Source organism: Neopsephotus bourkii, unplaced genomic scaffold, assembly GCF_033783945.1.
Source record: "Neopsephotus bourkii isolate Nb327-2 ecotype Australia unplaced genomic scaffold, CSIRO-AGI_Nbou_v1 NB_245, whole genome shotgun sequence".
Classification (NCBI taxonomy): Eukaryota; Metazoa; Chordata; class Aves; order Psittaciformes; family Psittacidae; genus Neopsephotus; species Neopsephotus bourkii.
In genome coordinates this window covers 882,840-898,162 of record NW_026900755.1, presented here as the reverse complement: position 1 = coordinate 898,162, position 15,323 = coordinate 882,840, and the positions used below count along the sequence as shown (strand labels likewise).

General features: G+C 41.3%; 1 protein-coding gene across 1 annotated transcript in view; it reads left to right on the top strand.

Moving 5' to 3' along the window:
* PEPD (peptidase D) overlaps nucleotides 1-15,323 on the top strand; it is a 141,773-nt gene that overhangs the window by 122,024 nt on the left and 4,426 nt on the right. Inside the window, 1 exon segment of the mRNA XM_061345964.1 lies at nucleotides 10,381-10,572. Coding sequence (XP_061201948.1) covers nucleotides 10,381-10,572 — 192 coding nt within the window.

Here is a 15,323-nt window from a genome sequence, read left to right as displayed (position 1 = left end):
GGCAGAGAAGAGATTCAGAGCAGCCCTGCGGAGAAGGACTTGGGGGTGCTGGTCAATGAGAAAATGAACATGAGCCAGCGTCAGTGTGTGTCTGCAGCCCAGAAAGCCAACCATATCCTGGGCTGCATCAAAAGGAGCGTGACCAGCAGGTCAAAGGAGGTGATCCTGCCCCTCTACTCTGCTCTCCTGAGACCTCACCTGGAGTATTGTGTGCAGTTCTAGTGTCCTCAACATAAAAAGGACATGGAACTGTTGGAACAAGTCCAGAGGAGGGCCATGAGGATGATCAGGGGACTGGAGCACCTCCTGTATGAAGACAGGCTGAGAAAGTTGGGGCTGTTCAGCCTGGAGAAGAGAAGGCTGCATGGAGACCTCATAGCACCCTTCCAGCATGTGAAGGGGTCCTATAGGGATGATAGGGAGGGGCTCTTCCTTAGGGACTGTAGTGATAGGAGAAGGGGTAATGAGTTAAAACTGAAACAGGAGAAGTTTAGTTTAGATACAAGGAAGCAGCTTTTCACAGTGAGGGTGGTGAGGCACTGGAATGGGTTGCCCAGGGAGGTTGTGAATGCTCCATCCATGGCAGTGTTCAAGGCCAGGCTGGAGAGAGCCGTGGGTGACATCGTTTAGTGCAAGATGTCTCTGCCCATGGCAGGAGGGTTGGAACTTGATGATCTTGAGGTCCTTACCAACCCTAATTATTCTATGATTCTGTATAAACTGGAGCATGCATTCAAGACTTGCTAGGATAGAGACAACTAAATTTTAGGGACAAGTGAGAAGAATTATGAAGAGTGAAAACTACAGTGCCTGGGGTTTACTTAGATATTGTGTGCTTTGAAGGTTAAAGCAAGTTAATTTCGAGGAAGATTTTGGAAGTGATTATGGGGGAGTATGGAGCAATGGACCCTATATACCTTCCATCTCTGAGCAGATTTCAGTAGGGGGGCATAAGGGCTTCAGAATCTGGTTTTGACACTATTTTTATTAACATATGGACAAATTTATAGCTGTTAATTTTCTGGTATATTATATAATTTAAGGGTCATTTTTCTGAAAGACCAAGCTATCCACAGTTTTGAAAGAGCAGCCTGTTACAAATATAGGGATGTATATTCTGTAGGGATGCAGGGATTGTATTGTTAAATGAGTTCTACTCTTCAGTTTCATGCTTAATGTGTGTAAAAATACCAGAGCTCTACGTATATAGAGAATTTTATACCTGCAAGTATTAAAATTATTTGTTTGTGGAGATATGCAACTGCATTCTTACATTAAGAATGTTTGCACAGCTGATTTCCTTTCAAAATCCAATCCTAAATAACAAATTTCCTGAATATGGGGAAGCCTTGTGTCTGATTTCACAGATAGATAAAGTCCTGTATTTGCATATAAATGTGCACATAGATGGATGTATAGAATCAGGTTAGCTTGAAAAATAATGTATCTGCAGAAAAGTAATGTTCTGCAGGAGAGTAGTCCCTTTAAACTCTCTCTGCAGCATTAATTCCACCCTCATTAGACCCATGACTTCTGTTTGACACAAAGCATGAGGCTCTTTATATTGGGTCATTTCATTAAGGTGAGGTACCTGAGTGCCAGAGCACCTGATAGTGGAAAACCCACATCAAAAGCCAATTGATGGGGTGAATTTCATTAGGCTTCTCTAGGCTTGAAGCTGCAATGGGAGGCACAGTCCATGCCCATGACAGGAGGGAGCTGTAGGACTGTGAGTCCATGATGACAGTGTAAGGCTTTAGGGGATGTGGTTTTCCCCAGGTAAATCTAAATATGAGCAACTGAGTACCTCTTGTGTGTGGTACATATCTCTTAAATGGGAGAAGGCTTTTTATCTTTTTTTGAAAAAAAGGCATTTTGAAGACATCTACTATCCTGTGGAGGGGTTTTTGGTGCATTTTAAATGTTTAGCAGCTAACAAGATTTTCACAAGGAATTTCATAAAGCCATTTTTGTGTTTATTGTACACTGAGTCCATGCCTGTAGTATCATGCTCTATTTTTCTAACTGGTTAAGAAGCAACTTAATTGCTTTTGGCTGAGAGAATTTCTGGGAGTATTACAAAGGATTTTTTATAAATAAAAACTTTCCAAGTGGATATTATTCCATTATTTTCCCTCAAGTGTAAACAGTTACATTTGGAATAATACAATAAGATTTAATTTCCTAATTTTTATCCATCACAAAGTTTTCTGTGTTCCAAAAAAACTATTTCCAGACATTGTTAGCTTAGCTTAGTTATTCATTAGTAGCCAAAGATTTCTTTTTTCAAAATTGGCAAGAATAAGTTTTCATCTTTTCCAGTAAGCCGCTTTCACATGCAACATTGAACAAGCACTTTCTTCCTCTTTGACAAACATTGTAAAAAGCTTGCAGATTTTCTGCAAAGGAAACTCTGGGATAGAAAACTCTGTTAGAAAATATAACACTTCCCTTCCTTTTTTTTTTGCCATGATAAAGAATAACTGGGTTTGCCAGCAGTAAGTTCATCTTAGCACCCTCATTTTAGGACAAGATGTTTCAAACAGTGCAACCACCAGTGCTTCCCATTGAAGCATATAAGTAAACGTCTTAATTTTCTGAAGTACTCAGCAGTGAAGAGCTCCTTGGGGAATTGGGTCCCCTGCAGTGTACTGTGTATTTCTCGTGGGGAAGCTGAGTGTCAAACACGTCTTTGAAAACAAGTCTGCTTCTTTTGAGGGTCTAACTACAACTTGAGCAGTTCTGAAAATGCAGCCCCAGTGGTACTAATCACTTCAGAAAATCTGGCCCTTAGTCAGACAGAGCTAGCTTCAAAGGGTGAAAACTCCACTGGGCTTAGCTTCAGTTCTAAAATTTAATCATGGAAATGGTTTTCCCACACTCTTTCATTTGTTTCTGGGTAAATTCGATATGGGATATAAATGAGGGTTTGTGTCTGTTGCAATGAGCAGAACATGGCAGGTGATCCTGAGTTTTCAAACCCTGAGGTAGATGGGGCTGAAGTTTTCATTTAAATCTAGGTTCTGTGTCTCTAGATGCTCGAGTTGATTCAATTTCATGTTATATTAATTGACTGTACGGCTCTAAAGAACACTAAGTACATTTGATGACTTTCTATAATAATAAGCCAGTTAATTTAAGTTAATAAGTACTGTGATTTTAACATCTTATGAATTAAGAGTTTCATTTTGTTTTGTCTTTTGGAATTGTATGATTTATCTTGAAGTTTTAATTTATTTTTCCATTCTTGTGAAAAGCTGATTCTTTCATCACTATTCTGCATCAACAAATTAAGGTTAGAGGTTTGTTTTGATCCTGGAGTTATCTGTGTCCCTCCATTACTGTGCACGCTTGGGGAGTATCTCTGCTGCTCAGAGAGGTATACAAGCTGTGTCTGGCTTTAACAGAAAGCTTGCTTCCAGATCCCAGATGACTGTCTGGGGATTTAGGTCACCAAACTTACTGGAGTATACGGGAATAATCTTGTTCCCTTTCTTGTTCTGGCAAAAGTTATTTTCCTTATGTATCCCTACTTTATGCTGAAGCAGAAGGTTTCATTTTTTTTGTGGTTAGCATTGCAAATGATGCATTAATGTTTTTTCCTTCGAGAAGCAGAGGATGAGATGAATTTACCAAGAAGCCTAGAGCTGTTACATAGAGCCCCAGTGATGCAAATTGCTTCACATGGTCAGAACCTTGCAAAGCCTTGCTCTAGCTCAGTGTACCGAGAACCTGCAAACATGAAACAACCTGTATGGTAGGTGTTTCTGTGAGCAAAGAGTAAATGGGTCTTTCACCAGTTTTAGCTCTAGGATTTGTTCTTGTAGGCCACTGTATACCTTGAGAAAAGATAAGAGAAAAAAAGCTGCTGGTTCTGCTTCGTGGGGTCCCCTGGAATCACTTTCTTTTTGATTGTTTGAATTCTTGCGTAGCAGAGCCCTGTTGTGTGGGCCACTGAGCAGGCAGAGTGCAGGCAAGAAAAAAGTTGTTGAAGGCCTTAAATTCTACAGCATTTCCAGGCAGATGAGCACTGAAATCCATATTGCTTGTTGTTATCTGTTCAGTCAAACATCACCCAGGAGAGTTTCCTGCAGCATAAGATTCTTCTGTGGGATTTAAACTCCTCCCAGAGTTAAGCTAATAGATATTCTTACCCTGCTTTGGAATCTAAAGTGTGCTTAGCAAAGTTGCAGTCAGTTCCTTGCAGCTTTTCCCTGTAAGGATAGATGCTAGATTTGGGGTGTCTATGGAATCTTAGGACTTGAGCAGAGGCAGAAGAGGAGGGAAGGCTCAGGTGCTGTGTCAGTGAAGTGCCATGGTGCAGACCATGCCCTGTCATACCACAAGGTTTCCCTCCTACTCTGAGAAAGAGTGTTGTGGACTTAGGGTTTTTTGTTGCTTATTTTGAGTTTCATTAGTTCTGGCTAATTTTTAGTGAGGGAGACACTTGCTTATGGTTCTTTACTTGTTGAAGCTTGTTGCAAAAGACTGTGTGCTAAGAGAGCTTTTATCTGAATATTTATTGTCCAGATCTTTCTGAAATTTTGTGAGAGACTAACAGAGCTCTTGCTTTTTTGAGCAGATCATTCTAGGCACGGTAGAAGAGAAAAACCAAGAGAGTATAGTTCTGCTTTCAATTACCTGTGAAATGAGGTATAAAAAGGTATCATAGGTATACTTCAGGGGTTTTGCGACCCAATTTCCAGTAGTACTACTATCTAAAGATCGAAAAAGGAAATTTTAAGACCATTAGCTATGTACGACTTCTGTGTGTCACTAGAAAACCTGTCCAGTAGATTTTAAATGGTGCTTTGGCATTGGTCTTATTTTAAAATAGTGTTGCTGGTAGCGCTTGTAATTCGTTACCTAATTTCTTATGAATCCTCTATTGAAATCTAGTCTCGTAATCTTCCAGGTTTATGTTGTAGTTGTCAACTGGGTCGGTTTTACTGTCTGCTATCTCTTTTTTTTTTTTTTCCTCATGCTTAGATTTTATGAAAAAAATACAGAATCCATATGTTCTATTATTTCCATTATGATAGCAGTGGAGCTTGGTGACATCTGAGGATCAGGAAGCAAAAATTACATGGGAAGTTATGCTCAGAACCACACTGTAGAGGTGCACTGAAATTCAGTTCTACCTGATTCAGCAGGCAGCAGTGCCTCGAGTAAGTGGCAGGTGGGTTTTCCTCATTCCCTGTAATAACAGGAAACTTAAGAGGTAGCTTAAAGTATTTTAAAATACTACAGTTAACACCAAGGAAAAGACAAATTTTTTTCAGATAGAATAGCCGGTTAAACATCATGTGCCCTCCATTCCCCCAGTATTAACTTTGAGCTGTGTCCCAAAACCTCCAGCTAGTAATTAGATTCTCTTGGAGAAGTGAAAGCTTTGACTTGCAAATGCCACAAGTGGTATGTGCTGCTTGAGGCATGTTCTCCTGTAACCTGCTGCTGATTTTAAAGGCAGAACTGACAGCAGTTCCTTCAGGTGACTATAGGCAGCTGAGGCAGCTGGGAAAAAGTGGGATAGATTGAATAAACTAATCTTCATTAGTAACAGCCAGAGAAGCAAGGGCTTATAGAGAAGGGACCAGGAGATAAATGAAACGGAATTCAAGACTTACTTTATTAGCTGCATAGGGCTCCATCCTTTTTACAATAAATGAGCTAATTAGAAACTGAGAATACACAGTGGGAGAATAGGGAAGAGCGAAAGAGCTGAGACTTCACTTTGGTGTTCAGTTCATATAATCTAAATATAATGTTAGTATTCTGACTAATTTAAATACTTGATTGCACTTAGCTTGGTAAAATGGTTAGGACTCTGCTGTATTGGATGTGGTTTAACTGGGACAGTCTGTCGGGCTCAAAAAAGTTCTGTGATGATTTAGCTGGAAAAAAAAGTACCAAAAACTAGTTTGTGTCTATATGAGTCTTTTACTGTGGTTCAGTATTGCAGTTAAGAGTAGCTTTTGTGTTCTCTGCTGTGGCCATGTTTTGCTGCCATTGCTGGCTGCAGGAAACTTCTGGGTGATGCCAACTAACCGCTGCAGCCCTGGTTTCAAGAGGAGGGTGTCTTTGCACCTCTGTGTTTGTGCATCCCTAGCTAGTGTCAGTGACCCTGTGGGTGGTAACCAGCTAATACAGAGACATTACCTGTGGTCTTCTTCTGTCCTGATCCAAAGGCAGACCCAAGATCAGGCTCACCTGAGTGGGCCTGGAGCTATTCTGCTTCTAGCTTTGTTTGGCAGCCAGCGTCTGTGGGACAAGATCCAGCATGATACTCATTGCAGTTCTTCCATGAAAAAAGCAACATATACCCCATTAACCATTGAGCTGCTTAGGAGCAGACAGTAATTTATCCTTATACTGAGGTATTCTGGGGATATTGCAACTTCTGGTCTTCCACAGTCACTTTTCTGGGGATTAGTCAGATTTGCATACTTCCTAATTCCCTGCTTATTCCAAAAATAGATCTATATTTTGTATTACTGCACACTTAATTTGAACTTTTATTTTGCTTACATAGTAATGAAATCAGTTTACATAATGATTCTCTTGTTCCCTTGACAGTCCTTATTGCCTAGACATGCTGTTTTTTGTTACCTTACATGAACCGTTAATTGGAATCTGATGTTCCTGGCAGGAGTACAGTCACAAATGACAGTGGCATGCATCTGTGCTTACTGTCGGGGGAGTGTCTCCATTTTAAAATGTGAGCAGAACCTCCAAATAAAATCAGTCTTAGAAAACAATTTCAAATAGAGTCTGTTGTTGCAATATACAGGAAAATAGTTCTTCAAAAAGTAGTTTTTCGAGAATATCACCTGGAGTCACTTTTTAGATGCCTAGGAGTTAATATTTTCTAGATTATTCCATACACTTTTTTGAGGCAAATGACTGGCGTATGCTTTAGAGTTGAACAGCACCAAGTGCAACAGGGTCCTGCTCTGTGTCCTAGATTTCAGGATATAACAGTAATAGAAACAGATATCCACACAGATGCTGCACCAGCATTCACCTTTTTACTCTTGATTTCATCTGACTACAGAGCAATATCATGGGGTTTGTTGAAAACAAGGCTTTCATTGTTTAGGTTCAATATGTGGGAAAGTTTCCTCCTTACAAAGAAGAAAATTCATTAATGGCAGAAGATTCATACTGATGGATGAAAGTGCAAGGTTTCCTCATCAGGCTTTTGCTGGGTTTGACTTGATAGAAAATGGCAGTGTCTTTGTTTCAGACCTGTCATCTTCTGTTTGGGGGTTGTGGTGCTTCAGTCATTAATAAAATCCTGAAGTGTGCCCTAGTTTTCCTAAACAATCAAAGTGGACTAAGAGCTGAGAACTGTCAGCTCATGGACCTGATGGTCATGGTAGCTACTGAGATGGTCATGAGTGCCCAGTGATCGCATGTCACTTAGGGTACTGATGTTCATTTTAATCCAGCGCTGCTCTCAAAAGAAGGTGTTTTTTCATCTCCCTAGCTTGGTCACCTTATCACATTCCTGTTCTGCTCATTCACTGTCCGAGCTCATTTTGTCTTGCAGCCTTGTGGTTAGTTGGACTGGAGTTGTCCTACACTCAGGGTATGCATGGCCATATACATGCAATGCCCAGAGCCTGTCTCTCCAGCCATTTCACACATCTCTTGGTGAACATCTTGCTAGCCTCTGTTAAAAGGGACTGTAGGTCTTCCTCACTGCAAGCCCACCCATGAGTGTCCGGCTTACTGCTGAGCAGTATTACCCTTTCACCGAAGGCCTGTTAGGGATGCTTTTGTGGAAGAGATATTGCTGCTTCCATTTACACAGTGACTTCAATGCCTGCAAAATCCAAATACCTGGAGATAAAACCAGGAGCCAACAGAACCTATCGTTGACATAAAGTAGGGGGGTGTATCAAACAGTTTGTAAATTTCTTCTAAAGAAGTTAAGAGTTTTACTTTGGGTGAGCAGTAGAATTCAGGTGACTCAGGGGCCCACCCTGAATGCTGATGTCCCAGGGAGCCTGCACTGCTGTAGGAGGTTTCCTAACATGAATCCCCATCTTGGTCCAGAGCTGTGAACTTCTGTTGACTTCTTTGGAGGCAGCACTAAAAGCACAATCAGACTGTAAGCTATCCAGACAAAATGCCTATTATTGTTTTAACAGCTGTACATAGGTAAATAAAGTGGGCACTGGGGCTCAGCAGTCACACCTGATGTTAAACATCATTTTATTCAAGAAAAAGCAAAAAAATGCAGATGCCATGCCAGGGCTGCCTTCAGAGGATGTTTGCCATTGTTTTCCTCACTGTGCATTCATCTTTCTAGCATCTGTCTTGGATTGAGTGCCTCAGAAAAGGCATTTAGAAGTAGAATTGAAGAGAAGTGTGCTTAAAAGCCAAATATGGGTTGTTTGTTGTAAAGCAGCCGATAGATAGTTGGCAGGACACCAAAAGGTCCAGACACTAATCTAATTGTTTACAGCTCATGGAGAGATTAAGCCACAAGATTGGATGCCCTTATTTCCTTTACACATTACAATGAATGTGTGAGATGCCAAACCCCATGGGGCAGCAGCAAAAAGAAAAATGGCTCAATTTCAGTGCAGTTATTGTTTCAAGTTTAGAAATATATTGATTCTCTTTGGGTTTTGATAAGAATATAAATGCAAAGTGCCTTGCTTAATTTCAGAGCATTCTTATTTCCTAGCCTTAGTAAAACAAAATTGTGCTTTATTTTACTGTTTATATAATGCTCTGTGAAATTAAACATATGAAATAAAATGCATCAAATACACAGTGAAAATCGTCAGGATACACTTGCAGGGTTGTGAGGGCACTGAGAACTGCAAATGCGCTGCATCTCTGAAAAATGGGCAAAAACTACCTGCTGATGTCCTGGTTGGTTAGCTCCAAAAATCTTGGTTACTCTAAAATGCTGGGCATTGAAACAGAATAAGCTCTGCAAAGGAAGAAACCCCAGTATCGCTAGGGTGATCAGTGAGAATAAAACTAACACTGCTGAGTGTCTGTTGCAAGCAGGATTTCTGTGAAATAGGCTTTCCCTGAACTGAAAGTGGAGCTGAAGAGCAAACAGTGCTGTGGGCCTGTATCTGCTTTGAAGAGGGAATGATCCAGTGAGATGAAAATGGTGGCTAGCTGCAGGGTATGCTTCTGCCTCCCTCTGCCCCCTGCATTGCTATGGTAGTAACCTGGGCGCACAGCTGTGTCAGGACGTGCTGCCCCAGCACACAGGGTAGTGCTGGACAGTGCTCCTTGTCCTGGAGAAGGGGATGTTTCATTCTCGTGATACCAGACAGGCTGCAAGCGATGCTGAAAGCTTCAGCCGGCAAGGAAAATTACCGTGACTTTGGCCAGAAGCAGGATTTGGGAAAGCTACATGGAGACTGGATGAATAATGCCTTGGTCTTGCAGACTTGTTAACCTCTGACTTACTGGCTGAAGTGGAAAAGTTGTCATGAGCAAAGCGTGTGTGCATATTTGCAAGCTAGTGAGCCTGTGAGCTGTTTACTGGTCATCATGAGATTTTATTGATGAAATTTTGCTACGGTTGCAAAGAATTTTCAAAAAGCTAAGGGATTGAGATATATTTATTCCGATGTTGCAATACTTGGCACATTTGGGGGAAGAAAATTAGTATCCTGAACTAGTCTTTGCAGTGTTCCTAATTCCTTGACTAAGCATGTCCTCATATATCATTTTACTTTACCAGCTTTTGGGAAGAAGAGCATGTTTTGCTAGTCAGGACTTGTTCTGACTTAGTTTTTAATAATATCAGTCAGCACCATGTTGCCTGAAAGTCTGAATATGACAAAAGTTTAGTTTTAAATGGGCTACTTTTATGAGGTCATGTGCAGACTCATTGCTCCTGAATCCAAATCATAAATGTGTAATTTTAATAACATTCAGTGAGAATAAGCATTTGCATATCCTTGGAGAAACTGTTCTCTGCTGCATAGTTCAGCTATTTCAGCCATGACGTGGAGGGGGCTGAATTTTAAGATTTGGATGTTGCTTAGAGTATTGTACATTGCAAGGGAGGGTATAGAAAGAAATAGTGCAAGTAATTATTTTTTTCCATGGTGAAGTACTTCTCCCAAGGTAGGGAGTAACCGTACCAAGCATACACAAAGCGAGGATTTCTGTGGTGCAGAAGAGTTTAGGTGTTGAACTGAAAGCTGGTCACTGCTCTGTGTGAATGCTGAGTGAGGGACTGATGAGAGGTAATTACATAGCACAGTTTCAGTCCTCTATTTCCCTATTATATTTTGTATTCTGGGAGTCTGATGGAGCAGTCAACATAGGAGGGCCTTGATAAAGGTCACACACAGTTTGCCCTTCTGTCTGTTGGAACCACTGTTTGTTCCGCAGGGAGTGGAGCGCATTGACCTGCCAGGGCTCAGGAGCCTGCGTACCGCCCGCAGCCTGGAGCAGGGCATGGTGCTGACCATCGAGCCAGGCATCTACTTCATAGACCACCTCTTGGACCAAGCCCTCCGTGATCCTGCACAGTCCTGTTTCATCAACAATGATGTCCTGCAGCGTTTTAGAGGATTTGGTGGGGTGAGTAATTGTTAACCGGATGTTTTTCTGAAATTGGTTTTCTGTTTGTTCACCCTTATTATGTGTTTGAGAAGAAACCTTTTGGAAGTTGTAATAAGGCTGTTCCTGAAGAAGCACCTTGGGCCATTTGACCCTGCAGACAAACTACGGGAGGGGGTGTTATTTTTAAATGCGTTTTTGTACTTGTGATATCCAATTACTAAAATACATGGAATAGACCCATATTTCTCCATTGATCAAAATACCTTCTGTCAGCACTATACACTGACTTGCCAGGTGGGTGTTTTGTCAAATGTGTGAAATATGTACATGTTATGAAACACGAGACTTGAGATCTGAGGTCCAGAGTTAGCTTCCTTTACAGCAGTGCAGTTCGGTGCTCCCTCTGAGGGCAAGAAGACCCTGATGCTGTTTAAGTCAAGGAGGCAATACAGAAAAACAGCAATAATTGTTCTTACTGGGTTAATGCCAGAACCTTATGCATATAAAGCATACCCTATTTTCCAAAGGAATGGTTGGTGGTCTTCACTGAGCACCCATGCTCCAGGTGTGTAGTGTTGCAGGCTCGGTTAGCAGTGTGAAGGTTGGCTGCCCTGGGGGCTAGCTGTGCTGTGGGTGATCATTCCCACACCGGCAGTTGCTGTGCAAGTAGAGGGGCCTTGTTTCTCCATCCTCTCCAGGGCACATGTCCCATTCAAAGCCACTGCCCTCGCAGAGAGTTTAGCAGTTGCAGTGGCTTCCAGTGGGTTTTCATTTTAGTGGAGCAAGCATTTGAAGGGTACCGTATTGTTCTCCGGGCTTCCATATTAATGCACAGAGAAGATAGAGCAGACAGCTGCAGTGCCCCGTCCTCCTCATGGCTTTTCTGCCAAGTCTCAACAAAGCTAACAATCACTGGCAATGGCAGTGATTCTCTGGTATGAAAAATCATTCATTAGTAATTGTCTGCTGCTGCCATTGACTAATTTATAACTGTACACCAGCCATGAGAGGGTAATTACTGTAATGCTTTTGGTCTGAGCTGGCTTTGAATCACCAAGTCCGATATAAAAGTTATGTGTGCCATCACCAGTGGTGTAAACCAGCCAGGTTCCTGGGCAGCCATCTGTGGAGGCTCCCCATCCGATGCGTGCACAGCCTTATCAAGAGACATGGGACTTTACCCTCCCTGGTATGTAATTCACTGCTGAGGTTTGCGACATTATCTGTCTCTCTGTTGTTTCTTTATCAAGACTTGCCAGTCAGCCAGCAGAAAGACTGGTGCATGAAAGGCAGCTAACTGTGCATTTTCTGACTGTGAGCACGTCATATATGGCACCACACACTTGAATCATACTTTAAAGGAACACTGTGATGCACTTGTGTAGCTTGACACCGCAACAAGAACAGGTTATCTTTGCTTTCCTTGTAAACACTCTGTGGGAGTTTTTGAGCAGTTGAATCGGTTCCTGGTGAGCTTTCTCTGGAAATCCTCAGCAAAGCCCACATTGTTCCATGACTTGCCGTGATTGCCCACTCCAGCTCTGGAGCTTCAGACATGCACATGTGTTTGCGTGGACCAGGAGTGACAGCATAGGTAACAACTTGCTGGATCAGGCACTTTTGTTCCAGAGATTTCAAGCAAATCTAACTTTCTTCCCTGTTTTTTTTTTTTTTTTGCTTAGCTTCCTGTAATGATGACTTCTAAGGAGAGCTAGCCAACAAATTTTGCTAAAAGGGGGAGCTGCCCAAAAACGATTGAGCAAAATTCTAAATCTCTGATCCCCCTGTGAACAATACATTTTATTTAGAGAGAAAAAAATAATAATAAACATATACCCTGAGCCAGATGTTGTCACTTCTTTTTGTGCAGCAAAAGAATGGAAATAAAATCTGAGACTGAAATACATCTGAGTATTTCTGGATTCTACACAGAAGCTGAATTATAATGCAATCAAAATTGTTTTTTCCGTCTTTACAATTCTGACTTGATTCTGCATAAATAAAAGATGCAATTCATGCTGTGTAGCATGCTCAGTTATCTACATGCTGGTTCATTCTAGTTTATGCAGAATAAGTATTTTCTCAAAAGCATGACAGGAAACTTTGATCAAAAATAATCATGTGAAACTCAGTATTTTCACTGACAAATATGACTACTACAGGGGTTATGGTGTCAGTTGTAGTTGAAGAGCTCACTACAGCCAGTCCAGTCTGCCCTGAAGTTTAAAAGAAAAATGCGTTCTGCAAAAGGAAATAAGTAGTCCGTTTCCCTCAGCAGAGCTCAGCACTAATTAAAATGTTCTTAATTTGGTTTAGTTTAATTCACTTCAAAAATGAACTTACATTAACCAGAGTAATACCACTGTAATTCTTAGCAAGACTGTCCACACAGGGGATTTGTGCATTTTAATGAATTCACCTCAAATTCACGTCTTTTTGGCGCTTTGGATAATTTTCTTGACCATGACAAGTCTCTGCATTGAGAAGGTCTTTTGCTGTGCCAAAAAGGGCAAGACGGTGGCCATTTATTGTAAGTCATGCTGCCTGGTGTTAACCATAAAGAGACTGTAAAACTGCAAGAGCAAGAAAACATGAGAGACAAGACAAGGTTTTCCTTCACCTGTCCCATATTGCTGCTGGCATGCGAGGTGTGTGCTGGCGGCGCTGGCACAGCTTCTGTGCATGCTGGGAACGTGTCCGTCAGCAGCTTGTCCTTCCATTATCCCTGTGACACAGACACCTGTAACTGCTGCTGAGGGACCTTGTGATTTGGGCTTTTAGCACACAAGAGCCAAATACAGATCTCTTAGGAGGGAGGGACAAAGTTTTGCTAGGGGATCTGCTTCTGAGAGCATGCGCTGCCCTGTCTGAAGCCCTAAGCTCTTCGCTTGACAGCCATGGAGTTCAGTCCTGCACAAGCTTCCTTGGCCAATTTGGGTAAGCCACAGTCGCATGTACTTCAGATCTCAATCTGCAAAACTAAGGTCCAGTTTACTGAGGTCAGAAATTCTGTGGGGCAAGGGCTGCCATCAGATGCTGGCGCAGCGCCTGTCCCAGGGCATCTCTGCTCTGCCTGGACTCTGCCCGCGCTGCTTTCCTAAATAAACATAGATGTGCAAATAGAGGTATGTGTAGACAGTTGCACATACTACTCAGGAAAAGCAGACGATTCCTCAGGGAAGGAGAAAGACTGATTCCAAATGTTGCCCTTTAGGGTTTGACATTTCCATTCTTCATAAGCTGATTACTGATTCATGGGATGTTTTCTCAAAGACCCAGTAAAACCATTCAATCTCTTTTTGGCCTTAAATACTCAGTCTCTGTTCAGGCTTTATTTTTCCCTAGGATTTGTTAGAACTGGCACTAAACTTAATATGTGAAAATTCTATGTAACTTAGAGAAAATGCTGAAAGACAGCTAAATGCTAAAATACATTACTTTCTTTTATGTGCAGGTTTTTCTCATTTAAAAGTTAAATAGATTTGCAAAGCACAGGACCTTGAAGATCTGGTAATATTATGATATTTTTCAAAACAATAGTACTTCACTTACTTGGGAACAAATGTTAAACCAAATAAAAAGCAGGGTATTTTAATTGCTTCTACCTTTGGTTCACAGAGGCTTGCGGTTGTGTCTGTCCTGATTTTCATTTTTCAGAAGTCTGAACTCTATTTCTGGGGTTATTGTGAACGTGTGTTGTGGAATTAAATAGTTTACTACACAATAAACATTATTCTTATCTTTTTCAATATTTCACATTATGCAGCAGTAATAATGCTACACAGCATTTTTGCAGAAATTTTCATAGAAAAGCAGTTGTCATAATAAAATATGTATCTTTCTTTAAGGTCCTTGTAAGAGTAGTGATAGTTGCAGGCAACTCAAAACCAGCAAGTAGTTGCTCATAAACCTTTAACCCTTTTCTCTTAAGTTTTCTAGTTAACATAATAAGGTTAAAGTGAGAGCAGTTGTTTCTAACCTGTATTTAGCTTGTAGTTTATTGCTTCTTTTTGAGCCTGGATGAAGGGATTGTGTGCCTGAAGCTTCTTTTTCCAGACGCATCAGTTGAGCTAATAAAATGCATGGCCTCACCCTAGTAATCTTGATCCTCTTTTATAAAATGTTTATATGGGGACCTTTAAAATAAAATGTGCATGACATGCGGACTTGCTTGCAAATAAGAAGAGGAAGACTAGCAGCATGGCATGAGAAAGAGTCGCTGTGTAGCACAGAGCCTATTAGCCTCTATAGAAAGTATCTTGGTGTTGCTGCTTTGCATAGCATGGTAGCAGTACCTTCTCCAACCCTGCAAGGTACCTGCCTGTCCCTGTGTGTGACATAAAGGCAGCTCTGTTTGCTAACTGTCCCTGTGAAATACAGAAGTCAAGCTCTGTTTATGCTAAGCTTGCTCTATTAAAAATAGTGGTGAGTTAGTGCCTGAGTCAAAATAAGCCCCCTTGGTTCCATGCATCTGCCTCTTTAGGATACCAGCTTTAAAAACAGACATATGGATCCTTCAGATGAAAGAAGCATGTGTACTGATTTACTTTGTGGGATAGTATGTGTGTCCTGTGTCCTGTCATCGTTTCCCAGGCGATTCTCCTGGTCTGAGATCTTGCAGCAATAGTATTTCTGCTTTCCACAGCCATAATCAAACAAATGCTCAGTAGATTCATAAAAAAGGAGACATGCCACCAGTGGTCTTTTTTAATCACATCTGGGATCTGTCATCTGCAAATCTGGACTGTTTAATTGGCCAAAATTGTTTC